Below are 17,148 nucleotides of genomic sequence, written 5' to 3' on the forward strand. Positions count from 1 at the left end.
AAGGTCCAAACACCCAGCTTCGGCTCAACCCCCAGGATCCCCTTTTCCCCAGACACGGCTAAGCAGCGCACGGCTACACGCGGGAGGGTCCAACCCTCGTGTGCTCGGGTCCGTGGTGTCGCAACACACCAAACGCCTGCTTACGCAGACGCCCCTGCCGGGAAAAGAGACGCGCGGTCTACTAAGGTGGGCGGTCTTCGCGCGGTCTACTAAGGTGGGCCAAACGCCAATCATGAAGCACCGAATGACGACATCCGCCGACGCACGCCCCATCAAACAACAGCCTTATCGTGTTTCGTTGAAAGAACGTGAGGAAATTAAAGCTCAAGTCAATGAGATGCTACATGATGGTGTCATTCAGCCTTCGCACAGTCCGTGGTCGTCCCCGGTCGTTCTGGTCAAGAAAAAAGACGGAACGCTTCGTTTCTGTGTTGATTATCGACGCCTCAACGATGTCACCAAGAAGGGGCCAAGAAGGGTCAAGTTCTTCGGACGTATACGCACTACCACGTATCGATGACTCTTTAGACAGGTTGCGGCGAGCTAAGCATTTTTCGTCTCTCGATTTAAAGAACGGTTACTGGCAAATTGAGGTAGATGAACGAAACCGCGAAAAAACTGCTTTCGTCACTCCAGATAGCCTTTACGAATTCAGGGTACTTCCTTTGGAGTTCTGTTCGGCACCAGCAACTTTCCCGCGAATGATGGACAGCGTTCTCGCTGGTCTGAAGTGGCAAAGCCGCCTCGGCTCTCTCGACGACGTGGTTGTTTTTTCGGCGACATTTGACGACCACCTGAAACGACTGCGGCAAGTTCTCGAAGGCATCCGATCGGCTAGCGTTACCCTTAAGCCTCAGAAGTGTGATTTCGGCCAGAAGGAGCTGATGTTTCTGGGACACGTGGTCAGCGCGGAAGGCGTGAGCCCGATCCCACGAAAACTGCCGTTGTAGCCACGTTTCCAAAACCAACCGACAAGAAAGGTGTCCAACGCTTCCTGGAGCTTTGCGCATACTACCAGCGTTTCATCGAAAGTTTTTACAGGTTGACCTGTCACCACGCAGCCACGGAGGCTCGTGGGACTGAGGTTGGAAGTCGTCCACTGTGAGTTGGAACACATGCTTCAGCTGGGCATTATTTATCCTTTCTCTAGCAATTGGACATTCCGAAGACAGCAATTCCTACTCCATTTGGCCTGTTTGAGTCTCTCCGTAAGCCCCACAGCTTGAAGAATGCGGCGCAAACTTTTCAAAGTTTCATGGTCGAGATTAGGCACGGAATTCAGTTCATTGTTCTCCAGCTTGACAACATACTCGTTGCAAGTCACACAGACGAAGAACACGAAGAGCATCTTTGCCTTCTATCTGAGGGGCTGGATCAGCGTGACCTAGTCCTAAAGCCTCAGAAATCAATTTTCTGTGTTGGAGCCCTGAATTTTCTCGGCCATGGCATTTCACCCCTACGCATCAAGCCACTGGAATCACTGGTTGGGGCAATTGAGGACTTCCCGTTTCCAACCTCTATAATAAAGATGCGCTAGTCTCTAGAGGTCATAAATTTGCACAGGCGCGTCATATCATCATTTGCGCAAGTTCTTCGGCCGCTTACTGAACTGCGCCAAAAACAGCCTACATTCCACTGGTCCTCGCAGCAGGAACACTCCTTCCAGGAAGCCAAAACACTCTTGGCTACTGCAACGTTGGTGATCCATCCATTGCACAGCACCCTAACTAGCCTTATGGTTGACGCGTCAACTACGGCACTGGGTGCAGTACTACCGCAACAGTATGGCAGAGACTGGAGGCTGCTGAGTTTCTTTTCAAGGTACCTTCTAGCCACAGAACCTTGCTACAGCACCTTCGGGTGGGAGATGTTGACCATCTACTGTGCTGTCAAGCATTTCCATTTCTTCTTGAAGGCTATTTACATTCTTTACATTTTCACCGACCACAAGCCGTTAAATTTTGCTTTCAAGAAAAACAGTTCCCCATACTCAGAACGTTAGCGTCAGCAACATTAAATTCACTGCACAGGCTAAGCCATCCCAACATCAGAGCGACACAAAGGCTTATCACAAACCATTTTGTATAGTCGTGAGGGTGACCCTGTACACGTATTCAGTGGTGCAGCCCTTCCGCCCACGAGAGAGTCATTTCAATCACGTTTATTTAGAATTGGTGGGGCCTCTTCTGCCCTACCAAGATTTCAGATACCTTCTCATGTGTGTCTACCAGTACTCAAGGTGGCCTGACGCGACGCTCTAAAAGACCTCACGGCCGAAACAGTGGCGGGAGCATTTAGTGCTACGTGGGCTTCGCGGTAATGTACCCTTTGCGAATAACTAGAGACCGAGGGCGACAATTCCCAAGCTCGCTTTTTTCTGCCTTGGCGAGACTGCTCGGCACGTGCCTCCATAACACCACGACTTACCGCCCATGTAGCAACGGCATAGAGAGCGTCTCCACCGAAACTGGAGGCGTCGTTGACTGCCACCCTAGACAGACAGCGCTGTGTTGAAAGGCTAGCCCTAGCTCTACTGGGACTACGAATAATAATCAAGGATGAGCTTGGAATCAGCGCTGCCGAGATGCTCTATGGATTAGCAATCCGCGTTCCAGGCCAGTTTTTCGGCACCCAGCAAGGCACTCCGCCAGCGGTGGCGGTGAACTTAAAGTGGCTACCTTCCTGGCTCGACCAGCTTCGGCCTACACCCCCACGCATCTCCCGCTTGTAGCCTGGGTTTAGGTTGCCGACAATGGAAACAACCACGCAAGTCTTCCTGCGACGCGACTCTATCAAGCCACTGGTGACTCCGTCCTACGAAGGCCCCTTTCCTGGGGCTTCGCGTTCAGAGAAAACCTTCAATATTGGCGTATGCGGCCAAGAACAGAGAGTGTCGTGCGACCACGCGAAACCAGCCTATGTTGACCAGTAACGCTTCAGTCCTTCCGTCATTTACACTCAAACACCCGCCATCTTCGCCGGGCCTCCACCTGTGGGTCATTGCCCCTTTCTCTTTCTTTGGACGTGTGGTGGCTGCCCGAGAGGGCCGCCACCACTGCCACACGGCAAACCTGTTTCACGGTGAAATAAAGCCAGTCTACTCTTTCTCCTCAACCTGCCAAAACGCGTATTACTTGCCTCCGCTAAATCAAGCTCCCAACAAGCGTTTGGGTGTTTGAGCGTCGTTATCGATCTATTCTGCTTCTTACGGCGACCTAGTCAGCCAAGCTGCCTACAAGCGCGGTCTACTAGGTGTGTGATCGCGGTCGTGATGTCCTAATAATCGTCGTATTGTCGTTCTCGCCCACTTTTATAAAACTCTTCAATATTTCATCTCGTCTGTATTTGAGCACCGTAATGAGTAAATGAAGCAATAAAAATGTTCTACACCAAGCTTTTCTAATATTGCCAGTTAAAGGGTTAAAAGTATAAATAAAATTTTCGACACCACGGTGGAGTGATGTTGCAGTCGCAGGTGCACCCACCCTGCATTTTTAACGTAATAGTGTCGAGGACCCCGCGTCGCTGAAAGTCCGGCGTCAGCGTCGCGCGTCCAGCATCAACCGTTTTGTGGGCGAAACACTATTCCGAACCACGCATACCCAACTAGGCAGTACCCCAGTTTAGCGCAAATACGGTACTGAAGCAATTGAATTTCTGAAAGGAGAATGCGTCCGGAAAATCGTGAAGTACAATTACACTCAACCTACAGACATGTTAGAGTTGTATTGCAATTTTAATATATGAGGAACACAATTGTGTTTCGCGGCAAATCAAACAGAAGCCCCTCTCTTCCAGCTCTTCTGCCATTCACGTAGCGTCCCGCCCAGTTCCTAGCGACACCACCTCGATGGCGCTGGCCTCCACGCATCCGCGGCCCACGCAACAGGCCGCGTATCTACCGGAACGCTAGCCTTCGTGCACAGCGTTTGGTGCCGGTGTTTCCCGTTAAACGCTATGGTTTCGTACGCTGCAGTTATCTGGAAGTGTGAGAAGCAGTCATGGATATTTCAATGCTATTGCGTTCCACTATTAAAGACGAAGTTTAAGAGTGCTACCGATTTTATTCTGTGTGCACGCCCTAGCATTTAAGATCTTGTTCTACAAACAGAATCACGCGTGTCTGCCGCAATTATTTTCTTTTATCTTGGCTGACTCCCACATTCCAAGAGGAAGGACTGTCACCCTGAGCTTCAAACTCGCGATTACTTTCGAATCATGCTAAGTGGTAAGTGCAGTTTTAGGGTTATTATTTTCATTCGATTGTCATATGCGTACTAAAGCGGAGATCACAGCACCTAAACCCCATTTCGTAGGGCCGCCAACCCCACTCTATCCCGGATATGGACCCTAAATTTGCTTCCATTGACAATGTTTTTATTTCTCACGTAATTGTTAGAAATTGGTGTAGCACACCAGATGGTTTTCCTTAATGACAACCTCCTTAGGTCCGATGTACTTCATAAAAAATATGGCATGCAGTAAACATTTCTGTGAATTATTAGCCGCACAGACTTCAACATATTTATGCAATAATAATTACGAAGTCTCAATTTTGGCTGCATCAATATTGAAACCACTTAAGACAAACAACTCACCCACAGAAAATGCAATCACATTATCGAGCTTCTCAGGTGCGAAGAATCCATCCTTGTCAAGAAATCGGCTGGGGTCAAAACGTTGTGGTTCGGGCCAAAGGTCAGCGTCATAGTGGGCTGCCCACAGATTAAAGAGGACCACCGTACCTTTCGGTATGACGAAGCCATCGACTACGATGTCCTCTTTAGCCCTACATGAAAATGCACAATTAAGAAGTACGTAGTAAGTGCTAAAGCAATTCCTCTGAATTTGCTGAAGAAACAAAGGAAAACAAAGGACCTATGTCAAGCAAGGAAGGAAGGAAGACAAGAGGTGAAAGGCAGATGCGTTACCAAGATAAAGTGCCACGTTGGGTATTCTGCACAAGTGGATGGGGTAAGGGCATAAAATATAAGAAAACAAGAGAAGATAAGAAAGGACGCCAAAGGTGTCTAGGTCTCTTCTTTCGTTCCTTGGTTCATTAGACGTATGACACCGTTTATACAGATATGATGGACATGACATATTTTGTAAATTCTTTAAGAATGTTGTCATGCAAAAATTTCATACGCGCTATGCAGCTGATAAATGGATGCGTGAATAACATGACGAGCTCGAGTCTGCGTTCTGGGACCCAAGTAATTCAGAGTATGCAGGCAAGTTGAATGCATCTGGTCACCTCGTACCTAGTCGCAACAGACCGCCGAGGAAGATGTAAACTCGGCTGTCCAATATCTATACTGCAAAAGTATGTATGAAGTATAGATAGATATATAGATATATAGATGAAGCGGTTTTAGGTGGTCCCGAAGTGGCATCGCGGAGATTTGATTGTTGATTGCAACCACTATGGCCGGTACCTCTTTACCATCTACGGGAGCTATATCCGGAAGACACAACTAATGAACCATGGGCTGGAATAAAAGACTCGGCCACTTCTGGCCTCTTTGAGCGATTTAGTGCACAGTTAAGGTAAATACGGTGATTGTGTTCATTTTTATGGAATGCATGCGAAAAATAAACGTTTAGTTTTCACGCACTGTGTGCATTCTTCTGGAATAAATTTTAGTACTAGGTTATGGAGTGAGTAATAGGTAGTACCAATCAGTTTTGAAATTCATTGTGACGCGTTTAGCACTGAATACATTTAGAAAATGCAGTAAAAGTTTGTGATACAATTTATTTACTATATCTGCTCATCAGGGTCTTTTCTGTGTGATATGCGATCTGTTGATGGTTCATCTATAGATGTTTACTTCTCATTACCTCCTCCCCTGTACCGAACGTCCATCGGTTCAACAACCTTCAGTATCTGAACGTATTATTGTGTGACACCTACATACTTCCTTTTTGCTATGAGCAATATTACTGTACACAGAAAACGCAGTCATGTAGTCACACTCATAAAAAGCCTAGGAATGAAAAAATAGAACCCTCCCAAAACAGTTTGTGTGGAGTTTACGGGTAAAACTATTGTAAAATTGTTCACGTGCAACGCAGGGTATTTAACAGCGTCTGGAATTCATACTGCAATCATTTATAATTTCACCAAAGTATGAACTACCGCTCAGCACGTGACGACACGCAATCACCCGGAAAATTAGGTCCGACTTACTCTCTTGGCATTCCAAGTGGCGGTGCTGGCTTCCATCGGTGTATTTCCCAGCAGCAAGCCAGGGTATAAGGCATACGCCTGCGATCTTCCCATGTGGGTAACCTCTCGGTACCCACGACTTCATCAATTTCTCGGTGCACTTTACTTTGTATATCTTGCTTTGCGGCAAAGTTGAGCAGGTGCCAATGCATCGTGTTTGTCGTGCTGAACGTGCCAGCAATTAGGAAGGTTTTCACGTTACCTACGAGAACCCGCTCTGTTGAAAAAATAAATGGCAAACAAAATAGTCATTTAACAGTCAAGGCTGCTGTACAAATATATAAACCGCGCAGTTGTCCTGAGTGCCACTTCTAAACCAACTAAATGTTTGAACTGGTAATCTTATAACCAGTGTGCCTGACTTTGAAACATTTGTTCTATCCAAAACCTTCTTTCATAGATTTACACAAATAACGGACTGTGTTAATCACGGTTCAATTTCCAATTCACCCTCCAGGATATTCGAAATGTAAACCACCCACTTATCGCATTGCAGCTTAGCACTATGTGCCACCTTAGTTATGGTACAGCAAAACGAATCTTTTCGCTCCATAGCATAGCTACAGGCACACGTACTGCTTCCATCCTTGTTTTGTAGCATCGTTCCACAGCTGTTCGCTGCTATAAGCAAAGGAAGGAATCCGTTGCAACAACGAACACAATCAAGACCTTTTATTTTTTTACATCAGTGGCAGCAACATACTGAGTGAATAAAATCAAATTCCCACACAAAATTGCCCCCGTAGACAATGTTCCTAACTGGGTACTTCTATTACTGCGTAAAAATTGCACTTAAGACATATCTCTCTTTCTCGTTTTTGCGACTACTAATACGAAAGCTGTCACCCCAGCAAAAATTAAAAAATATGATGAAATTTGGGAGTATTTTTACCACGCTATCTTCTTTTATATTTTCACTGAAGGGAAACGCTGACTTTAGAAACAATTTGAAAGATATCTCCTTAGCCTAGGAGAGTGCACTCACAAAATGTAAAAAAAATGTTGGCTGTTTCTTTATTTTATTACACTCCTGTTGTGGGAGAGTGGGAGGGAAGGTAGACTACATAATTTTATCGGAAGGTGGTCGGAAGGTGCGAACTAAGCGTTGCTTAACCCGGAACATGACCCCAGCGCTACTAGTGAAATTGTGTTGCGCGTATGATTGTTACCGCAATAAAATAGCATTGGTTAGTGCGGAGAAGGGCCGCTTCACAAGAAAGATGCCTTTGTGCTTCGTGCCTCAGTAGTAGGAAAATTTTTGACCTGAATGAACCCAAGAAGAGGAATAAACGCCTTCACAACCACAGTCTAGTTATTACAAAGTGGTGCTCACTTTGCCAATTTGTGTAAGGTATGTTTTCTTCAATTTCTCCAGCGATGGTTGAAACTATTGCGCAATGTTGAAGTACTTTCCCTATGATCATTCCAAGTGATTTTTACCCTTTTGTTGCATATTGTCCAATACAGTGAATATTTTTTTAGGTTTCTGGAGCAAGCTTAGTGCTTCGCAGATGCTCTTGGACACAGCATCAAGTTCAGTAGACAACAAATCTTTTCTATGGCTGCCCTAGAAGGTGCCATCGGCCACCGTTTTTACCAAACTCCGCTTCAAAGATAGCGTCCTGCTGTTCCCGCTGCTAAGTCACGTACGTACCCAAGCTTTTGCCTAACAATGTCGTGACACTGCGTTTTTGTGCATATAATGGCCTACCCGCGATATGAGAAGCCTTCAGAGGCAAGGCGTGCAAATATTGTGGCAGTCTGATGCAAAGTTCTATCTGCGGAATACATTTTATCAAAAGTTGAAAGTCACTTTAACTTATGCCAAAGAGGGTGAAGCTGAAAGCCTGCGCGCTCAAGCGACATTCATTAAATTACTTGAGATTTTCATTGGAATGCGTTGTTATTTGTTGTTGCTTGTTTTCTGCCACGAAAGATAGTGGGTTCGAGTGCATTCATTAATGCTATATTAATTAACGGTGCCATAAACACCTTCTCCTCCACACCAAAGGTTTCGAACTCGACTTCCGAATGAGCTCGAGGTCGTGGGTTTAAGTGCCTGAATTACCTGGATCTTAATTAAATTGGCCTCATTACGGCATGATGAGTGGCATTGGAGCCAGCTGTGGAAGACGACGATGACGAACGCGAGAGCAGAGGCGAGAGCGCGTGTCTGGGCGAGGCGAGCTCACTTGACTTTCAGTAGCGGACACCGCGTTTTCCACGCCATCGGGGATATGAGCCATTCAAGGCTTTCGCCATAAACGGCAACTGTAGTGGACGCCATGCATGGCAGGAACAACAAAACGTGCACGGAAGCATTTTCTGAATAACGCTGTCCTGGCTCCTTTAACTTTCAAGGAACTAGTTCTTGGCATTTGCCCCATATTTTCAGGTAGTAGCACTCTGTGCATTATACGTCCCAGCAAGCTATTAGGGAGAAGCATTTGAATGAGGTAACCGCCCCTCTTACCACCTCAATGTACCCTACCCTACCCCTCCTGCCCATGCAAGTTTCTTTGCCAGCGCGAGAGTCATGGGTGCTTCAAATAATTTTACTGTCGAAAATACCAAACTGCACAAATATGCAAAGCGTCGGTCGGTAATTGAGAAGCGACATATGAATGCGCGAAATGCAAAACTATCGCAGACGTAGCCAGGGGGCAAGAGGGAGCACACCGGGCACGTGTACCCCTTTCCTCTCCACTTCAAAATTTATTAAATGAAGATATGTGGTATAAAGTAAAGTGCAACAACAATCGCCTGTCCAGTCGTCTCCGCCCTCCAAAATAAATAGCAGGCAACACCGCTGCAATACATATTTGGCATTAACGGCAAAAGGGGATGTTTCTTTCGTATTCTATAAGGCAGAGTAACGTGTGCCACATCTAGACGCTTGTGTTGCAATGCGCTTCTGATAGTGATGGCAAAAAGGTTGTCTATTACACCAAAAGACAACGTTCGGCACACACACTCACTGAAGCTGCTGCGCAGCATGTCCCCCGTAGTGGAATTTCTGTGTGATGTGTAGTGCGCGACATAGTGCGGTGCTCGGGACGGTCAGCAGCAGACGACGCTGAGTGCACGAGCGCCGAGGTGGAAGAAGGAAAACAACGACGCTGAAGAGCGTCCGGCATGAAAACGCGCGGCGCATGAAACAACAAAAAGAAGAAAAGCAACTAATTAGAAGAGACCACGGAGCGTAAGGCAGCCAATCCGAGAATGCCAAATCGGCCAGACCAGAAGAAAAAGCGTGGTGCGCCGGCAGAACGAGAGGACATGTCGATGCGGCGCCATACAATTCCCACCCCGCCTATGCCCTCGCCACCATTTCCCATGCACTTTCTCCCCTGGCCGTTGACACTATAGCTGCCCCCACCTCCACTGCCGCAGAGGAAGCAGCTATTGCGCTCGCCATTGCCACCACCCTAGCCCGTTTCATACTCAGCGACTCCAAAGCTGCAGTCCACAACTTTGCGAAGGGTCGCATTTCCTCCTCCGCGCTCAGCATCCTTAAGCACTCCCCTCCCCCTTCTCGTCGTATCCAACTCCTCTGGGTTCCGGCTCACGCGGGGCACCCTGGCAACGAGGCGGCAAATTCCATCGCTCGCGAGATGACAGACCGAGCTGGCCCCCTCCATTCCGGGATGGACACGCGTGACTCCTTCCTCACCTTCTATGACATCACCCTTCATTACCGCAACTCTCGCCTATCTCTCCCTCCCCTTCACAAATCCCTGTCTAAGCTCCAACAGAGCACGTGGCGCCATTTACAGGCCCACACTTTCCTCTCTCCTGCCCGACTTGCCCCCTATTCGCCCCGGTGCCTTCTCACCTGAATGCACGCTCTGCAGTCACCCACGAGCAGACTATGCTCATATTCTGTATTCATGCCCTAAACACTCACCCCCTGCCTCTTGGCATGTATCTAGTCCGCAGTTGTGGGAGGCTGCTTTGGCCAGCTCGGAGCCGGATGTCCAGGTACGGCTAACGATCTGGGCAGCGGAAGTCGCCGCCAGGCATGATCTGGTGGCCACGACCGGCAGCCTGAAGGCCACCCACGGAACGGCGGCATCTTAATTTCCTTTCTTTTTTGGCCTTCACTAAATAAAGCTTGTACCACCACCACCACGCAGGGAGACGCCAGGAGAATCCCAGAAAGCGACGGCAGGAGGAGGTCAACCACCGGAGCGGGCGTTGAAGACGGGCCGTCGGGTTCCGGACCCGAGCCCACCAGGACTTCACCCGACCGGGGCCTCCTGCCAACCTGTTCCTGTGCGTCGCCCGTCTACCGGAGCGTGCTGTCAGCTCCTCAAGGCCGGTGAGCTTCTGCGCCAGTGGGCAGGACGAGAACAGTCGGGCTACGGGCCCGAGTTCTACGCCAGCTGCTCGGCCAGAACGCCGCCCCGTCTGTCGTGCCGCCTGTTGCCCGAGGCCGGCGTTCGAGCTTCTGCGTCCGTGGGCGTGACGAGAACAGTCGGGCTACGGGCCCGAGTTCTACGCCAGCTGCCCGGCCAGAACGCCGCCGCCGTCTACACCTGCCACCAAGCCGCCAGCTTTACCTCGCCTAGCCAGAGCTGGCGCGCTCCGGTCTTCCGGTCGGTCAGCTTACGCAGCGACCTTTGGTGAGACCGGCGCCACTCTTTCTGCCGGCTTCTCACCGCGTTGCCGCGTCGAGACTGTGACGCGTCCCCGCCCTCGTGGCAAGCCCGGACTCGCGCAATCGTTAACCTCATGCAACCCTATGTGTGTTCCTTACCGCAATGTCCGCTTGAGTGTTGATTTTATGCATGCTTCCTATTTCCTTATATTTACTTTATGCCTCTTTTTAGTTTGATTAAAAGTCTTTGTGTGTGTATTTAAACCAACGGCTTTGTCCTCAATTGGGTTCTCGGAGGCTCCGCCTAAGAGAACCAACTGAACCATTGAGTACACGAACCTTGGCCCCATATTTGGGTCATCACATTCTGCATCTTGTGAAACATTTGGAAGCACAGAAAACAATTTTCATGATGTTTTTGTACGCACATTTGCTTGTGTGAGCTTTCTTCGTGCATCAAAAGTTGATTTCCTCCTATCGGATAAACTACACCAGCAACGACGACGCCTAAAGTACTCATAATAATTGCGAACGAAAACTTCGTGTGTTGTAGTGGCATTGGAGCATTTTCAAACCAGCCACGAGTAGAAAATGCAACTTTTTCTATATCGCTACGACAAAATTCATTTTAGTTTACTAGAAATTTTACCCAGTATGCTAAATTACCTATCTCCATTCCTCTAAGCAATCGTCCAAGCACTTTAAACGATACGCTCCCCAAAAGTATTGAAAGCGACATTTTTTTTACTGGCGCCACATGCAATAACTAAAACACGTTTAATGCCCCAATAAAGGTAATATAAAGTCTCATATGGCTCCCTTAATGTATATGTCATTTTTCAGAAGAGCAGCAGTGACATTTTACCTTGAAATTTCGGCAATGGCTCCGGTCTCACTTCTTCTATCTTCTTCATATATCCCTCGATGAATCCTCGTCTATCGTTTTCACACGTCCTTGGCTTGTAATTCCGAATCTGGTCTCTATAAAAGAGTTCATTCGCTTCGGTGGGTTAGTGTTCATAATTTCAGTACACACAACAACAAAAAGCATCCTAAAGTAATGCGAAACCCTAATTTCGAAACCTGCGTGTCTCAAGATGAATACATTCCTTTATAAGTGTCCCACTTTACCACCATGTTTCTAAAAGCAATCACTGCTATTCAGTGAAGCACCCTCGGGCCAAATTCGTAAATGTAATTGATGCCTCAGGCCAATTAGAACGTTTCTGATTTTCTTTCTGCATGAGATTAGTGTCGCGTTTCCGAAATGTCTAAAAGTAGACGCTTTAAATAAAAACGTGAACCTCCTCAGATTTTATTGGCAAACGCATTTTCCAGTTGGCTTTGAAGAGGTGGTACGTATTTGCCTGTTTTCACCTGATATTTGCATTTCAACTGGTGGAGTTCCTTATTTACCAGAAATGAAGCTTTCCAAACACGGTCACGATAGCTACAATCCTGGTTATTTGTTCTGGCACCTAATGGGCCGGTTGAGCTCAAGAATTACGGTGCTCGTATCAGTTATTTTCTGTCTATCCCTCTAGTTCCGCAGAGATTTAAAGTGCATTACGCTGAAAAAAATATAAAGTGGTTCGCTGTTTCCCATCCATGTGCCTGCGTGGAACCAGGAGGGTAATGAGTGCGAGCTGCTGGCGTGCAAATGTAGCATATTAAAAGCATATTCATGAAAAATTATGACCATTTTAAGGAAACTCCTTCAACACAAGAAGGCACACAAAATATTTTGGCCTAGTGTGTATTTAATGACGTCATGATAATCCCAACGAAGACTTTTCAGCAGAACGGAACAAAATGCTGCTAAACAATTGACAACATATCGAGGAATGCAAAGCGTTTCAAAGTCAGGGTAATGTACCAATTTCTCCATTAGTTTCACCTGACATGCTAACGTTCGCTCATCAAGAAGAGCCGGTAATTTGCCATGCGAAAATTCATGATTATTCCTTGTGGAGCTTTTGTTCTGTACGTGTATCGGGCTTTTCAACGAGCGCTTACCTCATTACTGCACTTGCGTGTACGCGACTTTCTTCCACACGCAACATTTTTTCACGCGCCTTTGTGAGTAACTGTTTCTATATATTGGACTTGGTGTCTGGCGACACCTTCATTTTTGCACCCCAATAAATGCTTTCAGCACTTTCAAAGAAGTCGCATACATTCATACTTGGATTCATTGAAAATTTGTTTATCGTTTAGCATGCATGGTGCAGGTGCTTGTTCGGAATAGTCTTAGTAAATCGAAGTATGTTCTCTTGTTTTGAGATACGGAAAATGCTCGGCTTTCCGCTTGTATACGAAGCAGCTATTTCGAAAAGTTTAGCGAAAATGTACCTAGCTTGAAGAGAGAGAGAAAAAAACACTTATTCGGACCATCCAGGTGGTTGCTCTTGAGGTCGAGTGGGTGGGGTCCTCATTCCAGGACTCCACTGGCCGTGGCTGCTCGACGTACTTGCTGGACGAGAGCTTCTTGTCCCGCCAGGGTATCGCCGGTCAGCTGTACCTCCCACCGCTCAAATGACGTGCTAGACGTCTTTAAGTGTTGAGGTTTGCCCTCGCACCCCCACGAGATGTGAGAGTGTAGGGCGTGTGTCGCCACACCAGAGGCCGATGCCGCGATATCTATGTGGGAACATTTTACTGTATCTGTGTAGGTTTGGAAATGTGTTGGTCTGTATAAGTCGGAGAGCTACGGCATCTTCAGTGCTGAGCTTTTTGTGAGGCGGGGGATAAATCCTGCGGTTGAGTCGCTGGATCTCCAGTCGGTCGCAATAACTGGATGGCACGGGCATGAAGGTAAAGGGTGGGGATTGATGAGACTATTGGTCTTGCCCCACTCGGTTGATTAGCGTTCGAGCTAGGGCGTTCGCCCTTTCGTTCCCCTCCAGACCGGCGTGACCCGGCGTCCACGTGATTTGATGGTATTCTTGCAGCCTCGGGCCGAGAATCTGAGCCGCCAGCAGCGGTCTTCGTCCGTTCGTAAAGTTACGGCAGGCCTGTTGCGAGTCGGTAATGACATGGACTTCCCTGCCTGCCCTGTCTTCTTGCTTTATTACCAGCGCCGCGGCCATGGTCTCAGCCGCAGCTGGGGTCTCTGCCCTCACGGAGGCCGCGAGAGTCAAGGAGTTGTCTCTCCCTTTCACGGCGGCTACCGCGAAGAGGCCCCCCACAGGGTACGCCACCACGTCCACGTACGTTACGTACGGGTCACTCTTGAATTGTCGGCACTGTCTGTCGACGCGAGCCTTGCGTCGTCCTTTATGGAGTTCATGACTCATGTGCTTCGGTATCGGGTTCGCCTTGATCTTGCCTCTGACCTCAGGCGGGAGTGATCGTTGCCCATCGAGGGCACGGAGCTCCGTTGCCGTTCCGGTCCGGTGGAGGATGGCTCTGCCCGCCGCCGTGTTCTGTAGTCTGGCCTTTTGCGAAGCCATAACCGCGTCCGACAGCTCAGCGAAGGTGTTGTGGATCCCGAGGGCTGCTAACTTCTCGTTTGAGGTGGTGACAGGGAGACCCAGGGCCGTTTTGTACGCGCCTCTGGTGATGGCATCGACTTGTTCTTGGTCGCGTTTGTTTAGCGAGTGATAGTGATACGGCATGCTATACGTTATTCTGCTGATCACCAGAGCCTGGACGAGGCGAATCGTGTCCTCTTCTCGCATGCCCTTCAGCTTCTTGTAATTCATTTTATAATCCGCGAGATCTGGTTGGTGGCAGACCTTAGGGTTAGGATGGTGTGGGAGGCTTTCAGGTTCCTCTGGATCCAAAAACCCAGAATCCTAGTCTTATTGCCATCCGTTATCTTCTGGCCCTCAAGATAGAGGTCGATAGGGCCGGGGGACTTGTAGATTCCTCCTCCGTGCACCCGGATCACCTCGGACTTTTCGGGCGCACGACGCATCCCGCTCGCTGCCGCAAATCTCTCCACGGCCGTCGCGGCCTTTTGAAGGGTCGCCTCTTTTTGCGCTAGGGAGCCCTTGGTGGCCCAGAGCGTGATGTCGTCTGCGTACAGGGCGTAACCTAGGTCGGGAATCTTCCGCAGCTCTTTGGTCAGCGCTAGCATCACGACATAATTACACAGGGAACTGATAGTAGTTTCCCTTATTAGTATAAGTCCTACAACATAAATTTTACAGTAAAAGTCTTCCTTGTTTGTGTTTGTTTAGGCCGTAGGACATTGAAATCATTACTTAGCACTAGGTGAACAAAAAATTCGAAAAAGTCTAAGTACTTCTGAGGAGTTGTGAGTGCGATAGCACTAATCTCCATGTGAACGCTGCCGAATGGTTCTTCGAAGGTTTCCGAGTTTTCCTTCGGGGTATGTTATCGAGTTTTGTAATTAAATTGGTGTGAGTCCTTTTGCTTTTCTTTATAGTTTCTAGGTCAACAAGCTGGCTGTAGACCGGAGTCATTCGGACGATACTGCTGAGGAACCAAGGAAACCGTATGCCACGGACCTTCTTCTTGACGAGAGACGGAGGAAGCGGGAGTCGCCACCAGGACCGGCAGGCGCGCGTAACAGCTAAGCCCATTGAGGGGAAGGATGAGAGAGAGAGAGATACTGAACGCGCGCTGGCAGCTCCCGCAGTCACCTGTAGCGCGACGGCCTTCACCGACAACAACCAGCTCCGTCATGGCGCGCTTGCTGCGTGGCGTCGCGGCGATGCCCACTACCCTCACTCAACAGCTGGCGCACTACTGAAGTAGGTGTGACGGCAGGTGAAATGGACACAGCACTCCTTAATGCGAAATTTGAGCACAGCTATATACGTGTTCTTTTTTCCCGATATATTGGCTGGCATGGACAACATGTTTAGTTAATCGGGAGATCGCGAGAGGCAGCGCTTGGACGACACGTGGGCATGATTCACAGCAGCCACCGCCGACTGACCTCCGCTGATGCAGCGCTTTATTTCCATATATGTTACCGGTCGACGCGCTCGCCGCATGTCATCGTTGAATAGACGACGGCCCGCCACTCTGGCGCCATGTCGTAGCGGTCGTCACCTTACTTCCCATTTAGGGCGGCACTGCGCTTTTCTCCTCCCGCTTTTGCTCCTCCTCCGCTCTCCCTCGTGCACTCTCGTCGCTGTCGTCGTCTTTCATCCCCCGCTATGCTCTGCGTTGAGCTATACACTTCGCTATACTCTGCTTTTAACCAATTGAGCTACCGATTGAGTAGCTCAATTGGTAGAGCATCGCGCGTGAAATGCGAAGGTTGTGGGTTCGGTCCCCACCTGCGGCAGGTTGTTTTTCATCCACTTTCATTTCCACTAATTTATTGTTTCTTTATTTCATTTATTAAGCACAAGTAATTTCCCCTATGTTGTTTTTAGTGTCAGTGTTTGTTGGCTTCTTCTGATATTGTAAATGTAGGGGTCATGCCACCCAATCCTGGAGCTTGAATTATGCATTGCATGTTTATGAATACGTGTTCCATACCAATGTAGTAAAAATTGAGCGCACGTAGAAAATTTGCCTCCTAATTTTGAAGACAAGGCCTTCGCAGCTTACTTCAGGCGGATTTTTTTTGTATTTTGGTAATATCTTGTAGCCTATTCTAGGACAAGTAGAGCAGAGTGGTTTACTTGTACATATTGTATGAACATGACAATAGTATAAAATTATATCTCGTCAGGTACAGAACACGTACAAGTAGTTCACAAGTAAGGATGTGCCATAAAGGCTCGTGTAATAGCCGCACTTTGCTGAGCACTTTGGATGACGTGCTACCCTTACACATGTCCGGGATATTTCTTCAAATTGTTTCGATCATTCGTTTTCGAAACTTGAACGCTTTCCAACGGAACACCTTCCTTGCTTTGTTCGTGGCTGAGAGCTGCATATTCGACTTCAGCCACTGTCGTACGCTTTTGCCGACAATGCCGAAGTTGCGGCTAGCTTCTTGCTTGCCATGCTCCTCGGAGTGTGCAAATTTCATCGAGTTAAAAGCAACGTCATACGCTACCGAACTTTTTCGTCGTAGCTGTGTACTCCCGGCAGCTCACAGATCGACCGAAGCCGCTTACTACAAAAACTCGTCGGACAAATAAACATGGCGTCGCTCACTTGTGCGTTGCCTCGGGGAACAAGGAAGAGCTGGGCCGGGACCACGCGCTGGATACCAGAGTTCAAAGCGCTCCTCTCGCCATTTAGTACATGTTGCAAGTGTGCATCAATTACTGCAGGAAGCACGCGAAGAACTCCCGAAAGCGTGCTGCACGCAAACAGTCACTGATGCGTGCGCGTGGCTTCTCTTTTGTTTCATATTTTCTGCTTCCAAGTTGAAGGTGTGGCC

At 48.3% G+C, this 17,148-nt stretch overlaps 1 protein-coding gene across 1 annotated transcript in view; it reads right to left on the reverse strand.

The window, feature by feature from the left end:
• Positions 1-17,148, reverse strand: part of LOC135903488 (amine sulfotransferase-like) — a 62,769-nt gene that overhangs the window by 26,059 nt on the left and 19,562 nt on the right. The window contains exons 5-7 of the mRNA XM_070522065.1: positions 11,698-11,813; positions 6,194-6,449; positions 4,599-4,789 (exon numbers count right to left, since the gene is read on the reverse strand). Coding sequence (XP_070378166.1) covers positions 4,599-4,789; positions 6,194-6,449; positions 11,698-11,746 — 496 coding nt within the window. The 5' untranslated portion in view covers positions 11,747-11,813. The remainder of the gene's footprint in view (positions 1-4,598; positions 4,790-6,193; positions 6,450-11,697; positions 11,814-17,148) is intronic.

This window comes from Dermacentor albipictus, chromosome 7 (assembly GCF_038994185.2).
Source record: "Dermacentor albipictus isolate Rhodes 1998 colony chromosome 7, USDA_Dalb.pri_finalv2, whole genome shotgun sequence".
NCBI lineage: Eukaryota > Metazoa > Arthropoda > Arachnida > Ixodida > Ixodidae > Dermacentor > Dermacentor albipictus.